Source organism: Aspergillus japonicus, assembly GCF_003184785.1.
Source record: "Aspergillus japonicus CBS 114.51 unplaced genomic scaffold BO86scaffold_42, whole genome shotgun sequence".
Classification (NCBI taxonomy): Eukaryota; Fungi; Ascomycota; class Eurotiomycetes; order Eurotiales; family Aspergillaceae; genus Aspergillus; species Aspergillus japonicus.
Window position 1 is genome coordinate 2,998 of NW_020291679.1, and position 13,652 is coordinate 16,649.

The 13,652-nt window shown below is 55.4% G+C and overlaps 6 protein-coding genes across 6 annotated transcripts; 1 reads left to right on the forward strand and 5 right to left on the reverse strand.

Annotated features, from left to right (window-relative positions):
- Positions 1-373: 373 nt before the first annotated feature.
- BO86DRAFT_449490 (Zn(II)2Cys6 transcription factor) lies at positions 374-2,403 on the reverse strand (the record flags this gene model as incomplete). The annotated part of the gene is made up of 5 exons (XM_025676719.1): positions 374-690; positions 759-1,051; positions 1,108-2,226; positions 2,284-2,342; positions 2,392-2,403. The coding sequence occupies 5 exons, from the start codon at positions 2,401-2,403 to the stop codon at positions 374-376; spliced, it is 1,800 nt and encodes a 599-aa protein (XP_025525589.1).
- Positions 2,404-3,115: 712 nt separating this feature from the next.
- BO86DRAFT_435410 (NuoB/complex I 20 kDa subunit family protein) lies at positions 3,116-3,642 on the forward strand (the record flags this gene model as incomplete). Its single annotated transcript, XM_025675957.1, has 2 exons — positions 3,116-3,138; positions 3,192-3,642. The coding sequence occupies 2 exons, from the start codon at positions 3,116-3,118 to the stop codon at positions 3,640-3,642; spliced, it is 474 nt and encodes a 157-aa protein (XP_025525590.1).
- Positions 3,643-4,093: 451 nt separating this feature from the next.
- Positions 4,094-5,076, reverse strand: BO86DRAFT_457614 (uncharacterized protein; the record flags this gene model as incomplete). The annotated part of the gene is made up of 2 exons (XM_025677234.1): positions 4,325-5,076; positions 4,094-4,246 (listed from the first exon to the last, which is right to left on the reverse strand). The coding sequence occupies exons 1-2, from the start codon at positions 5,027-5,029 to the stop codon at positions 4,094-4,096; spliced, it is 858 nt and encodes a 285-aa protein (XP_025525591.1). The 5' UTR covers positions 5,030-5,076.
- Positions 5,077-5,620: 544 nt separating this feature from the next.
- On the reverse strand, positions 5,621-6,116 carry BO86DRAFT_401511 (uncharacterized protein; the record flags this gene model as incomplete). Its single annotated transcript, XM_025673779.1, has 4 exons — positions 5,621-5,723; positions 5,803-5,862; positions 5,919-5,992; positions 6,045-6,116. 4 exons carry the CDS (start codon positions 6,114-6,116, stop codon positions 5,621-5,623), a joined length of 309 nt encoding a protein of 102 aa, XP_025525592.1.
- A 695-nt stretch (positions 6,117-6,811) lies between these two features.
- On the reverse strand, positions 6,812-8,147 carry BO86DRAFT_145997 (PQ-loop repeat-containing protein). The gene is made up of 3 exons (XM_025666255.1): positions 7,975-8,147; positions 7,668-7,919; positions 6,812-7,587 (listed from the first exon to the last, which is right to left on the reverse strand). Exons 1-3 carry the CDS (start codon positions 7,995-7,997, stop codon positions 7,029-7,031), a joined length of 834 nt encoding a protein of 277 aa, XP_025525593.1. The 5' UTR covers positions 7,998-8,147; the 3' UTR covers positions 6,812-7,028.
- Positions 8,148-10,708: 2,561 nt separating this feature from the next.
- Positions 10,709-11,415, reverse strand: BO86DRAFT_146024 (uncharacterized protein). The gene has a single exon (XM_025666256.1). It carries the CDS (start codon positions 11,249-11,251, stop codon positions 10,727-10,729), a length of 525 nt encoding a protein of 174 aa, XP_025525594.1. The 5' UTR covers positions 11,252-11,415; the 3' UTR covers positions 10,709-10,726.
- Between the last annotated feature and the right edge of the window lie 2,237 nt (positions 11,416-13,652).

Here is a 13,652-nt window from a genome sequence, read left to right on the forward strand (position 1 = left end):
TACGACGTAAGCACTGTGGCGTGGCGGTGAGCTGCCCTCAACCAATCCGAGGAGGCCGGAGACTGCAACAGGATTTTGCCACCTCGAGTGAGGGCTAGAGTACATACCTTTCTTAGGTAGCTAGTAAGACAATGTATGGACCACCCACATACAAATTGGCAGGAATCCGAGGATCCTTTGGAGCAGAAAATCAGTCAGATCAGCGCCTTGACACTCTTTTGGCCGAGCGGTCTACGCTCATCACAAATTAATAGCTGTGTGGGGGATCTTTGCTTGAGCACACAGAAGAATTGGAGATTAGGAGAAGATGGAGGTGATGGAATTCCTACTTATGCCCTAGAGCATCCTCGCCGAGCCCGAGTCCCTCACCCCATCAGTCCCTCGTCGTCAGTCGGTCCACCAGACGACGAAAGCTATCGTGGTGGTGGCTGTCGTTGTCGTTGTCGTGATTGTCTTCCGGCAACGCGGCAACGGAGGGATGCTTGACGAGGGCCTTGGCCACCGACCAGTACTCAACCGCATGGATGATGAACCCGGCCCGTTCCGCGCTGGGTGAATCCGACGCGCCGCGGCACAGGTCATCCCAGTGGGCCTTCCATCGGTCCAGGCCCCGGTCGACCGCATCGAAGAGCCCCGGTTCGTCCGTGAGGGCGTGCAGGGCCAGCAGATCGAACAGGACGCATTGGAGTGCTGCCGCCGTTTGGAGTTAGTCAATCACGCGAGAGCGAAGCTGACGGGACCGGGCTGATCCCACTTACCCGACAGAACGAGAAACGATCCAAAGACCGTGCTAGGGAGGTAGGCTTCACGGTGCGGCGCGCGACCTTCGGCCCGCATCAGGTCGCGCAGGACGGATCGGACCCGGAGGGGCGCACGTGACGGCGCGCTGGGGACGCCGCCGGCGAGCTGCTCAAATTCGGGAGTATCGCGGGCGTTGAACAGGTCGTCCCGCTCAGGGATCGCGAAGAGTACCTCCTCGATCCGGAGCTGGGTTGGGTAGCGGAAGAAGATGACGCAGTAGCAGTCTAGGAGATAGATGCCGGCCATGACGCTGATGCAGCTTGGTCAGTTTGTTATGCACTACGTATAGGGGCAGATGTCACGAACCGGACAAGCCCCTCTCGGAGCAGGTATGCGTCCCTGCCAGAGACGTTGGGAATACAGTCGTTCGTGATCTGGTTCAGGTTCAGCATGCGGATGGCGGTGAAGAGCGCCGGTAGGCGTTGCAGGCGGACTCGTCGGATGCTGTCCGGGTTCTGCTTGTACGCCTGCAGCGTCACTACGAGCATCGTGGCTTGGAGGGTTTCCAGAGTGCTGCGGTCGTTCAGGGCGTTGATGCCTGGATTTGTTATGTGCTGGAAAGACGGGCCGGTGAATATCAGGTGCTCGGTCACGCTTGAGTACGTTTCTAGATCACTGCCATTGTAGGGGGAGGTGTACACCGCTCCGAGGAGCACCATGGTTAGGATAAGAAGCGTCGATGCTTCGCCCAATCGGAAGGTTGCGGGGTTGATGAAATGATTGTGGAAGGCGTTGTCGAAAAAGGCTTCAAGGAATTGGGCGATGTTCAGCGGTGTGAATAGCTGCTTCGCTCTGTCTAAATCCACCAATTGCTCTGGTGGAGAACACTGACCATTTTGCAACAGAGATAGTATCTCGGACGACGTGTGTTCGAGCTCTCCCAGGTCAAACCGGTCCCCGGGAGCAGGGTGTAGGCTGCAGGAGGGATCCAAAGTAGCAGTGTTGATGAATGATTTGAAAAGGCTTTCCCAGGATTCCGTGATGATGTGAGGGTGGTGGGATTGATGGTTCACGGCACAGCATGCGGATCTCGAGTCTGCGGGGTTGCACTGAGACAGTAGTCGGAGACTCTCGTATCGTGATTCGTTCTCGACATCAGTGTAGTGCAAGAGGAAGGGTATGGACAGTTTGACAGACTGAGAGATGGAAGCCGCTGGACTTGATGCAGCGAGGCTCGCAGGTGATTGCTGGCCTGGAGGCTCGTTGGGAGAGATGGATGTTCGGGAAAGGCTATGCGGACGAGTGAATGAGCATTCCAGGCCCCTTTGCAGGCAGGCCTCGCACGGGCAGTCCCCATCGCAGAATGATCGAGCTGTGGCGCAGGAATTGCAAGCCTTTCGCTTTCTTCCTGGCTTGCCGGGATCAGCGGGTTTCTGGTCGCCAACATTGTGCTTGCATGTTCCGAGATGGCGACGTAGAACGTCCCTGGGTGTAGAGTAAGGTTAGACGAATCGACCCCAGTGGATCTAGGGTTCTGAATACCTTCTCCGATAGGCACCACCACAATGGTTGCAAATGAGCTTGGTCACCGGCGCATCTAGCTAGGGTTCAGATTTGGCCGAGGACTAATGCAAGGGTGGGGTGGCTTACGGCTCGCCTCATGTCGCCGGAGGTGGCTCTTAGTGGTGAATACTTTGTGACATATACTACAGGCCACTGTAGTCTGTGGATCGCATATCGAAATCGTTTGAGACTTGTGATCGACTGGAACCCGGGATTTCTTCAAGGGCATAGTAGCAGCAGCAGGAGCAGTAAGTGCATGAGGGGGAAAAAAAGAAAAGAGCGGAAAGAGGAAGACGAAGACAGACTCAAAAAGCCCAAGTGGGGGCCGGCGGGAAGACCTTACTACTTGCGGAATTCTAGTCGGGAAATCCCACATGCTAGTCGGAAAACCCACATCAAATGGAAATGTACGGAGTATACGTATACTATGCCCACTGCAGTGCTTATCATCCCCTGCCACTTGACCGTTTGCTGAACACACCGGTAAGATTCGATTCAGCATATATTCATTTAGTGCAAGCAACTTCCCTCACAACTTTCGACATGCATCTGTCACGTTCGAGTCATCCACGGATTCTCAATCATGGTACTGTACGCCAGCATGGAGAACTTTAGGCCATTCCGCTGACCTCAATATACCCTCGTCTCTTATTCAGAAGTCGCATCTCTATGCTTTCGATCACGCGCGCAATCAACTTACACGATGCACTCCCCTCGCGCCCTCCCCTCAGTCAACACATTCCATCGCTCGATGCATACCGATAACAGCACCGCACCACCCTCCACCTCTCTCTCAACCGAGAAACGACCCATGAACCTAGCCGAGCACGTCCTGTACGCAACCACCCTTACCCCCCCCTTAGGATCTCCGGGCTGACCTCCGCAAGCACCACCTTCGACCAGATCGTCAACTGGGCGCGACAGGGCTCCCTCTGGCCGCTCAGCTTCGGGCTCGCCTGCTGCGCCCTCGAGATGATGCACGTGTCGATGCCGCGCTACGATCAGGACCGGCTGGGGATCATTTTCCGGGCGTCGCCGCGCCAGGCGGACGTGATGATCGTGGCGGGCACGGTCACCAACAAGATGGCGCCCGCGCTGCGGCAGTGCTACGACCAGATGGCCGAGCCCCGCTGGGTGATCAGCATGGGCAGCTGCGCCAACGGCGGCGGCTACTACCACTACAGCTACAGCGTCGTGCGCGGGGTCGACCGCCTCGTCCCGGTGGACGTGTACATCCCCGGCTGCCCGCCGACGGCCGAGGCCACCCTCTACGGGGTGTTTCAGCTGCAGAAGAAAATGCGGCGCACGAAGGTTACGCGGATGTGGTATCGGCGGTGAGGGTTGTTGGCTGTGGGATGGAATTACTTTTCTTTCCGCGGTGTTGTTTGTTTGGTATCTTCGTTTCACTGGGGTGTCGATGTTGAGTAGTTGTAAGAGGCACATAGATGGGCAAGTGAATTGGATTTGCGTTGTGCAAGGTCGAACTGTTTCTGGTGCGTGACAGACCAGGTTATCCGAAGTTACCCAATCGCAGAAGGTTACTTGCACCACCCGCCGAGGAGACATTCCTAACAGGTGACTTGGGATTGAGAAGCAATGTAAGAACCCGTAGGATTGACACAAGTTGACTGACAATGTGGCAACATAGGAGTTGGAACAAGTGAGCCAAACGGGAAAACTCGGAGATCATGCACCACCGTCAGTAACGATTACCTTGAAAACCAGCCCTAACCTCCGTCCACCCCCTCCCCCGCTCTCCCAGCACAACCCACATCCCACCATGCACCCTCTACCCCGGACTATAAATATCCTCATTCTCAATCACGAGCCGACGATCCAACCTCTTCAACGCAGGCAACCTCTCCGCAAACCGCCCCAACGCCCCGGGAAACACCCTCGCACGGTCCAGAAACGCCACCGTCTCAACATTCGGGAAGATTGTCTAGAGATCCAAAAGGCACCTCGTCAGCTCATCCGCCATCGTCGTTGTCATCCCCACAGGTGAAGACAAGAAACCCACCGGAATCTCCTCCAACAACGCCTCCCACTCCGCATGCCGCACGCAGTACGTATCCGGCCACGACTCGAACCGCGGATCGATCTCCAGCACCCGGACCCGGTCACCCCGCACCGGCGGCACGTACGACAACGCACCCCCTCCCGCCCCGGGACACACCAAGGTGACAGACTCTAGCCGGGGAAACTCGACCTCGCGCAGTGCCGCGCCGTATCCCTGCGCGACCGGCTCGCCGACGGTGACGAGGCGGGCGCGCGTCACCATCGCGGCGTACATCTGTCGGCGCGCGGGGTCGGCGCTCCGCGCCAGGCGGTCGAGGAGCTCGTTGCTGCTGTGCGAGCATCCGAGGTCGTCGCGCCAGAGCACGGGCAGGGTCGCGGCCGACCAGGGGCGGTTGACGAGGGCGCAGCGGTACAGGGCGCCTGCGCGGGTGTAGTGGTATGTGGATTCGTGCTCGTCGGCGTCCTCGGCCCAGGTGGTGTCGGAGACTGAGCCTTCGTCGTCGACGTCGATGCTTGGGTCGTTGGAGGGGTCGTCGCCGTCGTCGGTGGATAGGGTAGGGGTGGGGGTGGATTCTGGTGGGAGGGGTGCGCGCGTGGCGGGCCAGGTGTTGAGCGTGTCGGCGTGGGTCCAGACGATTATCTCAGTGAGGATCTCGGGGAGGCTGAGGGCGCGCTGGGTGGCTGGTGTCTGTGCGGGTGGATCCATGGTTGATGTATGGATTTGGAGGCGCGACGGACACAGGTGGCGGCGGGGTGTATCCTTTTCAGTGGTGTTGCGATGTGTGTGTATCTATATCCTGCACAATGGCACGTGGGCTCGGATGAGGCTGACGCTAACCGGCGAGTGAGTCACACAATATATTGAGCTTGGACCCACTATAGGACGGGCGTGTATAGGGCTGATGTTGTGCCGGTGTCACAGGGAGGGTGCATGGGTTACAGCGGCTGCATTACGGAGCACTGCATCGCGCCCGGCGAGACGGGTGTACTCATGCACCACACCACAGATCGCTCTCTCCGATTGTGGTGCGGCGTATGTGAGTAGCCGACGGGAATCATGCTAGGAGCCGCAATGACGTCGAAGCACTCGGATCTCCAGACTTTGGAGATCTTCAACAAGAAAGAGATCCCCAGGGATCCACTTATATTGTCACTTAGGTCTATCGCGCCCTAGGCAAGGATAACTCGGGAAGAGAGTGGAACAAAAGAGGAATTTCAATTATTACAAGAACAGAAGGCTATCGGTACAAAGAAATTGTCGATGTCCGAAAGTCCAGCGTGGTGTCTGGACCAGGATCTATTTCAGGCACCGGGCGCTCCGCGCCGGGGCTCCGATGTCGTATCTGAGCGAGGCGCTATCGCGCTTGAGCGGGATAGGCTCCTGAGCACAGCTCGGCTCGCTATAGTGGAGCTCAAGGCGTCAGTATCCAGTCAAAGCAAAGAGAAATCGCCCAGTCTGGACGTCAGTTGAACCCGTACCGATACAGTTGGCATGTCATGCCAGGAATCAGCTCCACAGAATTGATGACACCCGCGGGTCTATACATCATCGCGTTAGCACAACCTCTATAGTAACTAAGACAGCCGGCTCCTACGTCGTAATGCAAGATCCATCCCCATTGCTGTGGACGTAAGGCCCGAGGAAGTGGTCCTGGGCGAAGAGCCCGGCCTGCGTGGATGTTAGTCTCGTCATTGCAATCCTCCAGTTGTAAACCACTAACCTGGGTCGAGGAGTAGGCCAAGGCGGGAACAATGGCAACCAAGGCGCTGGACAGGAAGAGGGCGAACTTCATTTTGGCGGTGTTGGTGGAGGTTGGTGTTGATCTTTTTGTTGTCGGGGTTGTGGAGGCGGTTGTCGACGTCGATGCGAATGATGATCTTTCATTTGCCACATGCAATCGGCGTGGATTTATAGTAAGTAGGCTAGGAGTGGTTTCGACGCGAAGCCTGGCGGTTTGTTTGTGGTTTGTCGACCGTAAATGGAAGTATGCAAATCGCAATTTGGCCTTCATACTTTGTGTCACATAAAGCCCAGGCCCAGGGGGGCTTTTGGGCCACACACGGCTCCAGGGAGAACAAGAAACCGTGCGGAAATAGACCCCCCGTCCAACCAAGCCGATCTTCCGCGGTCTCAGTATGGTATGCAGCGTTCCGATCGGGGCTGCCGATCCCTTGCTCCTGACCTATGAAGGGCGGCGCAGGTGGAGGGATTCTCCGCAACACAGTGCGATATTCGAGCGTACATGTGTGAAAAGATGATTGTTGTTGCATTTCCAAGAGTAAACAAATTTTCCCTGTTAGGAAGTAATCATACGAGACCACTCAGTATTGTTGGCGGAGATAATTGGGCGTCTTTCTGTCGCCGTCCAAGGATGTTCCGGACCAGAACGAGAGTGAAGATTGAAGGGGGCCGAAGGGTGGAGTGGTCAAGTAAGCACTTGATAATTCATCTGAAACCAGGGCGGCGAGGATATGCTTGCAAAGGAGAACAGCTGATGGATCTCAATTAAGAACTCTACATTCGGAGACAAGACATCTACGCACCCCCACTCCCTTGGCATCCAATACAGGTCTTGAATTTGGCCAGGGAAGGGGAGGATTTGCCCCAGGAGCACGCCCAAGAACGCGGTACCCGATGCAAATCTGGTGGGACTTTTCACCACCTAGTCTGCGTATCATACTGTTCTTGACACAACAAGGCTTCCTTACTGCCTGCTCGCCAGCAAAGGCTCGGTTTCCTCTGCGGTAGCCTCCAAAGCGCCGACGACAGCACGTCTCCGCGCCACCAGCAAGAACAAGAGCCCCTGTCCGACCGCGAAAATCAGACTGTCCACCGCCGGCCACCCCACCCACAGGAACCAGGCATATACCAACGGCCAAGACAGCGGATAGTCTTCTGGGAACGGTCGACTGGTGACCCGAAAAGGCCAGGTCCCCGCGAGCAGCAGAAACACAACCGCCTGAGCACCCAGCCCCCGCACACTGATGCCACTTTGGTGCTGTGGCCCTGGGCGAAGCAGGGTGACGACCTGACACAGAAACGCTCCCAGACTGAGCCACGGCACCGCCGGGTTGACATACAAAAGATGGCAGCCGCTGAAGATCGCGTGTGTTAAATCCGCCTCCGGGTCTTGGTAGAGCAACACGATGAGTAACGCCCCTGGTGCGAGGGAGATGGCGAGGAAGATGCCGTAGAGAGTTGACGCGTAGATCTTTCGTCGGCGGGATAGTCCAGGGGATGGATACCAGAGACACATGCCAAATCTTGAGGGTTAGTTCTGGTGTGTAAATGTCGTGAGTGGCCATTGAGCCTTGAGGGAAATTCAACTGGTCGCACTACTTACTGAAGAACGAAAAGCACCCAGACAGTGGCGAGTTGGCAGAAATTCAGCCAGTCGCCCCCGGACTTGGGGTTGTCGATGAAGAAGTCTGCGCCATGGGGGAGGCTGACGTAGATCAGACCGACGAGGAACTGTTCCGTAGCGTAGATGGTGTTGAGGACGACGGAGAAGAGCGACAGGCCTGAGGTGTCCTTCTTGGATCGGGTGAGTTGGAGTTGGGGGAGAAATGAGTAGACGGTCAGGCCGAGGCCGATGCTAATGAAGACAGTCTGTTTAGTATGGACGATGTGTCAACGCGGATTGGACATACATGCGAAACACGTTAGGCAGCATTGGGGCTGTCGCTTTTGTCACCGGGCATAACAACCGTGGACGAACTTTGGGTGAATTTTCAAGCACATGGATCGAAGCTCCCAGCTTAAGGGGTATGATAATGTATTTAAGATTAATCTTCCGACTGGTAGTCCAATCTAATTCAAATTGGTCACTGTGCTAGTCAAGCTAGTCAAGCTAGTCAATGCATCGTTACAAAGTGGCTACTTGTACTCTCTCGCTGCTGTAGATTAATCGTCATATTGTACTATGCTTTGCGGCATCTAGCAGTGGTATTTCACTCTGTGATACCCAGCAGTGATGCTCAGAGAATCACTATCAGCAGGGTCTTGCAGAGGGGACGCAATGGAATTAATAGTACACAATGAAAACAAAACAAGCCGATTCATGCCCAGCTTCTCGCTTCTGGGTTATCGAGGTGCTCTCTCAACGTCATTGGCCTATTTAAATTGCAGTCAGATTTTAGTGAGATTACGGGGACCACCTCCAGGGTTGCACGATGCATGGCCGTCTCCAGGCTAGGTTATAGTCAAAAGGGTCCTAAGCGGGAAACCGGGTAGAAGCGGCCGGTGAGTTATGACTCGCTTGAACTGTGATCGCACTCCACTACTGACAAGGTCTTGAAGGCATGGACGATGAAGGACACCTTTGACACCTTGAAATATAATCTTGATGTGATTTTGCAGCAACACGGAGCGTAATGTCTACACTGGGCGGTGTATCCTTGACAACATGAATCCCCGGCAGAAGTCCCAGCCAGACCGAAAGCGTTCTTGGTGCTGGAGAAACGAGAAAAGTTCTTGCCGGCTGCCGGCCTTTTTCTGCCTCTGCCTTCCGCTCCGGGCGGACAAACGTTGCATATGTGATCTATTTTTAGCCAATATGCTATCCACGGGGCTTCGTAATCATACACACAATCAACTAGTCAAGTTGATCTGGTTAGTCAATTGGGGATGCCAGAACTGTGATAGTATCATCGCTGTAGTCAGTCTTGAATGGTCACTCGAATCAAGCTTGAATAACAGGGACTGTTCAGTCCATTTCGTGTCCACCCATCTGAGCGACCACGCTATCCCTGACCTGGGCTCGTCCTTCGTGGATTCGACCAGCCATTGTGCCACGATATAGAAGTGGATCGATCACTATAGCCCGTCCGACTCATTTTCTGGGCTAGAGTGACGTGACTATCCTTGCATACAAATCTCTTAGTCATTACCCCACAACTTACTCCCTTCGCGTACTATATATATCTCCCGTCACGCGGCGCTCGATCATCGCACGTACTCAACAACACATCGCACTGGGAATAGAACCACCGTCCCACAGTGGCGACTCCAGCACGTCAGCTATCCCCGTGCCGGACGTTATGTCACTGTGTACTATAAAAATCCCATCACAGCCACCACGAACCACTCGCACCCTCCCTCCCCACCGGATCGTCAAAGACCCGACCCTGCAGATCCGGCAATCTGTTTCAGCTGGAATGACACCATCCGAAGTGATCAGCGGCGTCTACCCCACACCCACACCTACACATCATGTCTGTTGATCATGGATCAGAGCAGGGGTACGGGTACGTAACCCCTAGTTGATCGTGCTCAATAGTCCTCCTGAATACTCGTACTCCGTCCAGTAGCGATACACGCGATTCTCGAGGCTAGTACGCTGTAGCTCCATCACCTATCAGTGCCTCCACCCATAGTCCACACCCATAAACCAAAGAACTAAGAATAGCACTTCCCTAGTAGGAGTACTCGTAGACAACCGCCGTGACTCAATCGCAGCAACAGACCTACCTAATCCGCCGGAAAACCACGCGAGGTTCGCCCGCCCCGGGAATCCCTTCCCCGTGGCCCCACTCCAGAGCCCGGAAGAACGAGACCCCGATGGGGAAGGGGAAGGAGGGGATTTACCCGCGGCGATCCGGTCTCGCCAATTTGCCGGGCTGGCTGGACTGACTCCGCCCCGTGTCCGACCGATCGACCCGGTAGCGGGTGCCATTCCCCCTTTTTGTGGGAGGTGTTGTTTCGGGGGAAGCTATTTCTGGCGAGGACGGATTTCGCATGTTCTAGAAGGTCTCTGGCTTCGTACTCGTACCGCTGCCGCGCGAGGGTTGCGTTAGTGTGGGATCTAAGTGTGATTGATGATTGAGCTTGGGATTCCAGGGATTTGGGGACTAGAAGGAGAAAAATGATGTTGTGTTTGGAAAGTGTATTCATCATTATTGGTTCGTCCCTTGCACGGCAAGGGGAAGGTCTGATCTATGCAGTGGTCTATAGGACGTGGACGCTCTAGGTGGTATATTCTAATAACAGGAGTGAACGCTAGACAGGATGGGTGACGCCGAGATAGTGGGACAAAGGAGACAAGGAAATAGTAGGAAACATTTTTAGGCCGTGATCTTGAAGCTCTGCTTCGTCATGGTGGAGGATGAGGATGATCATGATGATGAGGTGGAGGACGTCTGTCCGAGACGATGAGGATACTCAAAGCTCTCAATCGGATGAAAGCGCGTCAGTAGCGGATGTACTGGCGGGAGGTATGAGTGATCCTGTGGAGAAGTCGGTCTGGATTGGAGCAGACGAGTTGCCGATGGAGTCGGCGGTGGAGAGACACCGGACACGGCGTGGTTCCCTGAGTCTGGTGAGGACCCTGATGGGTGGTTGTTTTGATAGAGTGGATCGAGGACGGTGAGACGTGGTCGAGACTGAGTGAAGAATAGGTCGAGTTTAACAGGCGACAACAGGCACTCCAGATTGAGACCAGTGCACACTGCCACTCCGGCGGGAGAAGATCTTCTCCATGCACCGGCGGCCTTTGTCGAGGAGGCTCTTTCTCTCCGTAGGTTCCGGGGCCCATTTGATGGACGGGGTCTTCACGACAGTCGACTTGACAGCCGCCGACTTCACCGGGGCAGGAGCCGCGGACGAGGGCTTGGAGCCGCGGCGGGAGCGCCGGGGTGGGACGGGCAGGTCGTTGTCGAGGTCATCGTCGCTGTCGCTGCCCATGGAGCGGATGTGGACCTGGATGTCCCGCTTGACGAGCTCCATGGACTTCTCATGGACGCGGGCGTGGCCGAGGCACCGGCGCAGATCGGGCTGCTTGGCGCTGCTTTCGTGTTCATACTTCTCGCCGGAAACGAGGCAGAGGTGGAGGTGGAGCGAGGATTTGGTCGCGAAGGGGGAGCGACGCTGAGGGCGCACGGGTGGAGGAGGGTTCGGTTTGGTGAAGAGGAAGGAAGAGGTGTAGGACATTGTAGGTTGGGTTGGGTGGGTGTTTGGTGGACGAGACTCGAGATAGTGGTGTGTAGTGTATGTACGCAGGCACTACTCCGTCACCCAAAGGGCGGGGAGAGTCAAGGTGAATTGGTGTTGGTTTGGAAGGGGAAAGGAAACGTAGAGCTGCTTGCTTGGTTGACAGGCTTTCCTTCCCTGGATTGCCGGACCTTGACAGTCTATATAGGGTCCCAGGGGCAGGAAAGCCAGCTTGCGATAAGAAAGGCCGAGCAGGTCATGGGGTGAGCAAAAGTCTGCGTGCCAGGGCTCTAGAACTTCCCCGGTGGATCAGTGGGTGGATCCGCCCATCAGTGGCCGACTGTTCCAGCCCTGCCATCAGGCCGACAAACCCAAACCCCTCGACCGCCACTGCCCAATTGCACAAAATTGCTCAGGAACCACTCGGTGACAATGGATCATGAAACGTTGATGATAATGCACGGGCAGGGCCACGGCCAATCAGCGAGTGGTTTCACCACCATGCGATACAGGCACACAGGCACACAGGCCGGCACCGGGGGTGGTGATGGCAACAACTTCACCAGCCAGCCAGTCAATAAGGTTTCCTACACTCGAAGAGGGAAAGATGTCCGTGCACGGGCACGTGGGTCAGATAAGCGATTCATAATGCATTTGGTGTTCATTTTTTATTTTTGGGGCCGGGTGGAGCCCGCTGGATGTGTGGCTTTGAAACCTGGAAGTCTCGAGCATCGACGCGACAGCTCGATCACCTTCCCAACTCACCAGGTGTACGAGTCTTTGGCCCAGAGTCACCGACTCCACCATAGTAGTGCTGACGTTCCCTTTTGCTGGTGCCCCTCCTCTCCTTCCCCTCTCCCTCCCCCTCCATTAGATGGTGTCATCAGCGTGGCAATTTTGAGCGGCCGGATTGACACCGAGTCACTGAGTCACCGCTCATTGACGCGATCCGGGTGCGTGATTTCTTCGAATTGCGTCCGGTGCCTGGACCAAGGACTATTCCATGAGGGTCTTAGACTAAGGGATGGCGTCAGAGAGCCGACCCCATCCCACAATCCTCAATCAATAGTCCAGTGTCTGTGTGACTGAGGGTGATGCATTATCAACTTCGGGATGGGGGAGGTGTCAATCCTCGGACCGGCCAACGGAATCGGGCCCCCGATAAAGAAACCGGTTTAGCGTGTCTGGTTGCAGCTCGCAAGCTATCTCCCTACCTGCAAGCATGGGAGTTTCCGATCAGCAGATCGACACTCGCTCAACCGGACTTCCCTGCTGGAGGTGATCTGGTTTCTGCAATCTGCAGCCTGCAGGTATGCAGCCCTCGGTTGGTGGCTTATAACTCGGTGAACCTCCCTCCTCTCCCTCCCCCCTCCTACTGTGTGTGATCTATACTATCTGTTTGTCTGCATGAACACCTTCACCTGCATTTGATTCACATTTTTCTTATTCTGGCGCCAACTCCGGTCGCAACGGCCAAAAACCACATTTTCATCCGCTTACCGTCGGCGTGGCACGGGTTATGTAATCACCGCGCACAACGCTGGTTTGGTTAACTTTTGTTTATGTTTTCCTACCCTATGCGCCATCCTACCCAGCGCATCGCTTCACCTTTGACTGATGGTTCCATGATGGCGACACAACCTGCTCCTTTGGGCGAAAAACAAACCCACGCACGCAGTGGAGGAAAACTTATGACTCGGGTGGGTAGGTGGTGGCTTGCCATTGCCCCTCCTCCCTTCCTCCCCGAAGGTCAATGCATTGCGTCTAGTGTTTGACTGCGTGATTTTTCTTCTTCTTTGGTCTGCCAAACTCTATCACCGGGGAACAAGCAAGTCTTTTGAAGTTAGTTATACTCCGTCCTCCGTAGGGAGTCGAGGGACACTATCGACAATCGGCACGCCACAATCCGGACGTTTTCTCTGGTTCAACCCAAACCTAGCTGGTCAGCTCGTGTGAGTCGATGGCGATCTAGAACGAGTCGATGGTTCTGGATGTTGGTTGTGCGCGATGCGACGGCGGCTAGTGCAGTGCAGTCTTCACAGTAGAATAGTGAAGTCTAGTCTACTACGTAATCCGGCCTGTCTGACTGCGGCGCAGAGACGCACCTGAGGTCTGAGCTTAATTCCCCTGTCCCCCCCCTCCCTTCCCCTTTTTGAGTACATGCTCCTTTTCACTCCTGTATGCCCAATCACCGATAATGGGATGCCCACGCGGATGGCGTTGCCTAAATTGCGATTGCAGCGGGAGGGTCGGGAGTATCATGAATCAACGGTCGGGATTCCTTGCCTGGAAGTATTCTCCCTTCCCGATAGTGTAGCAGTGTCCATCCTGGGCTCGGTCGTTCAATTTCTTGATTCTTGTCTAGCTTGTGGTGTGGGGTGGAGTTCCGTCGGGTAGTTAC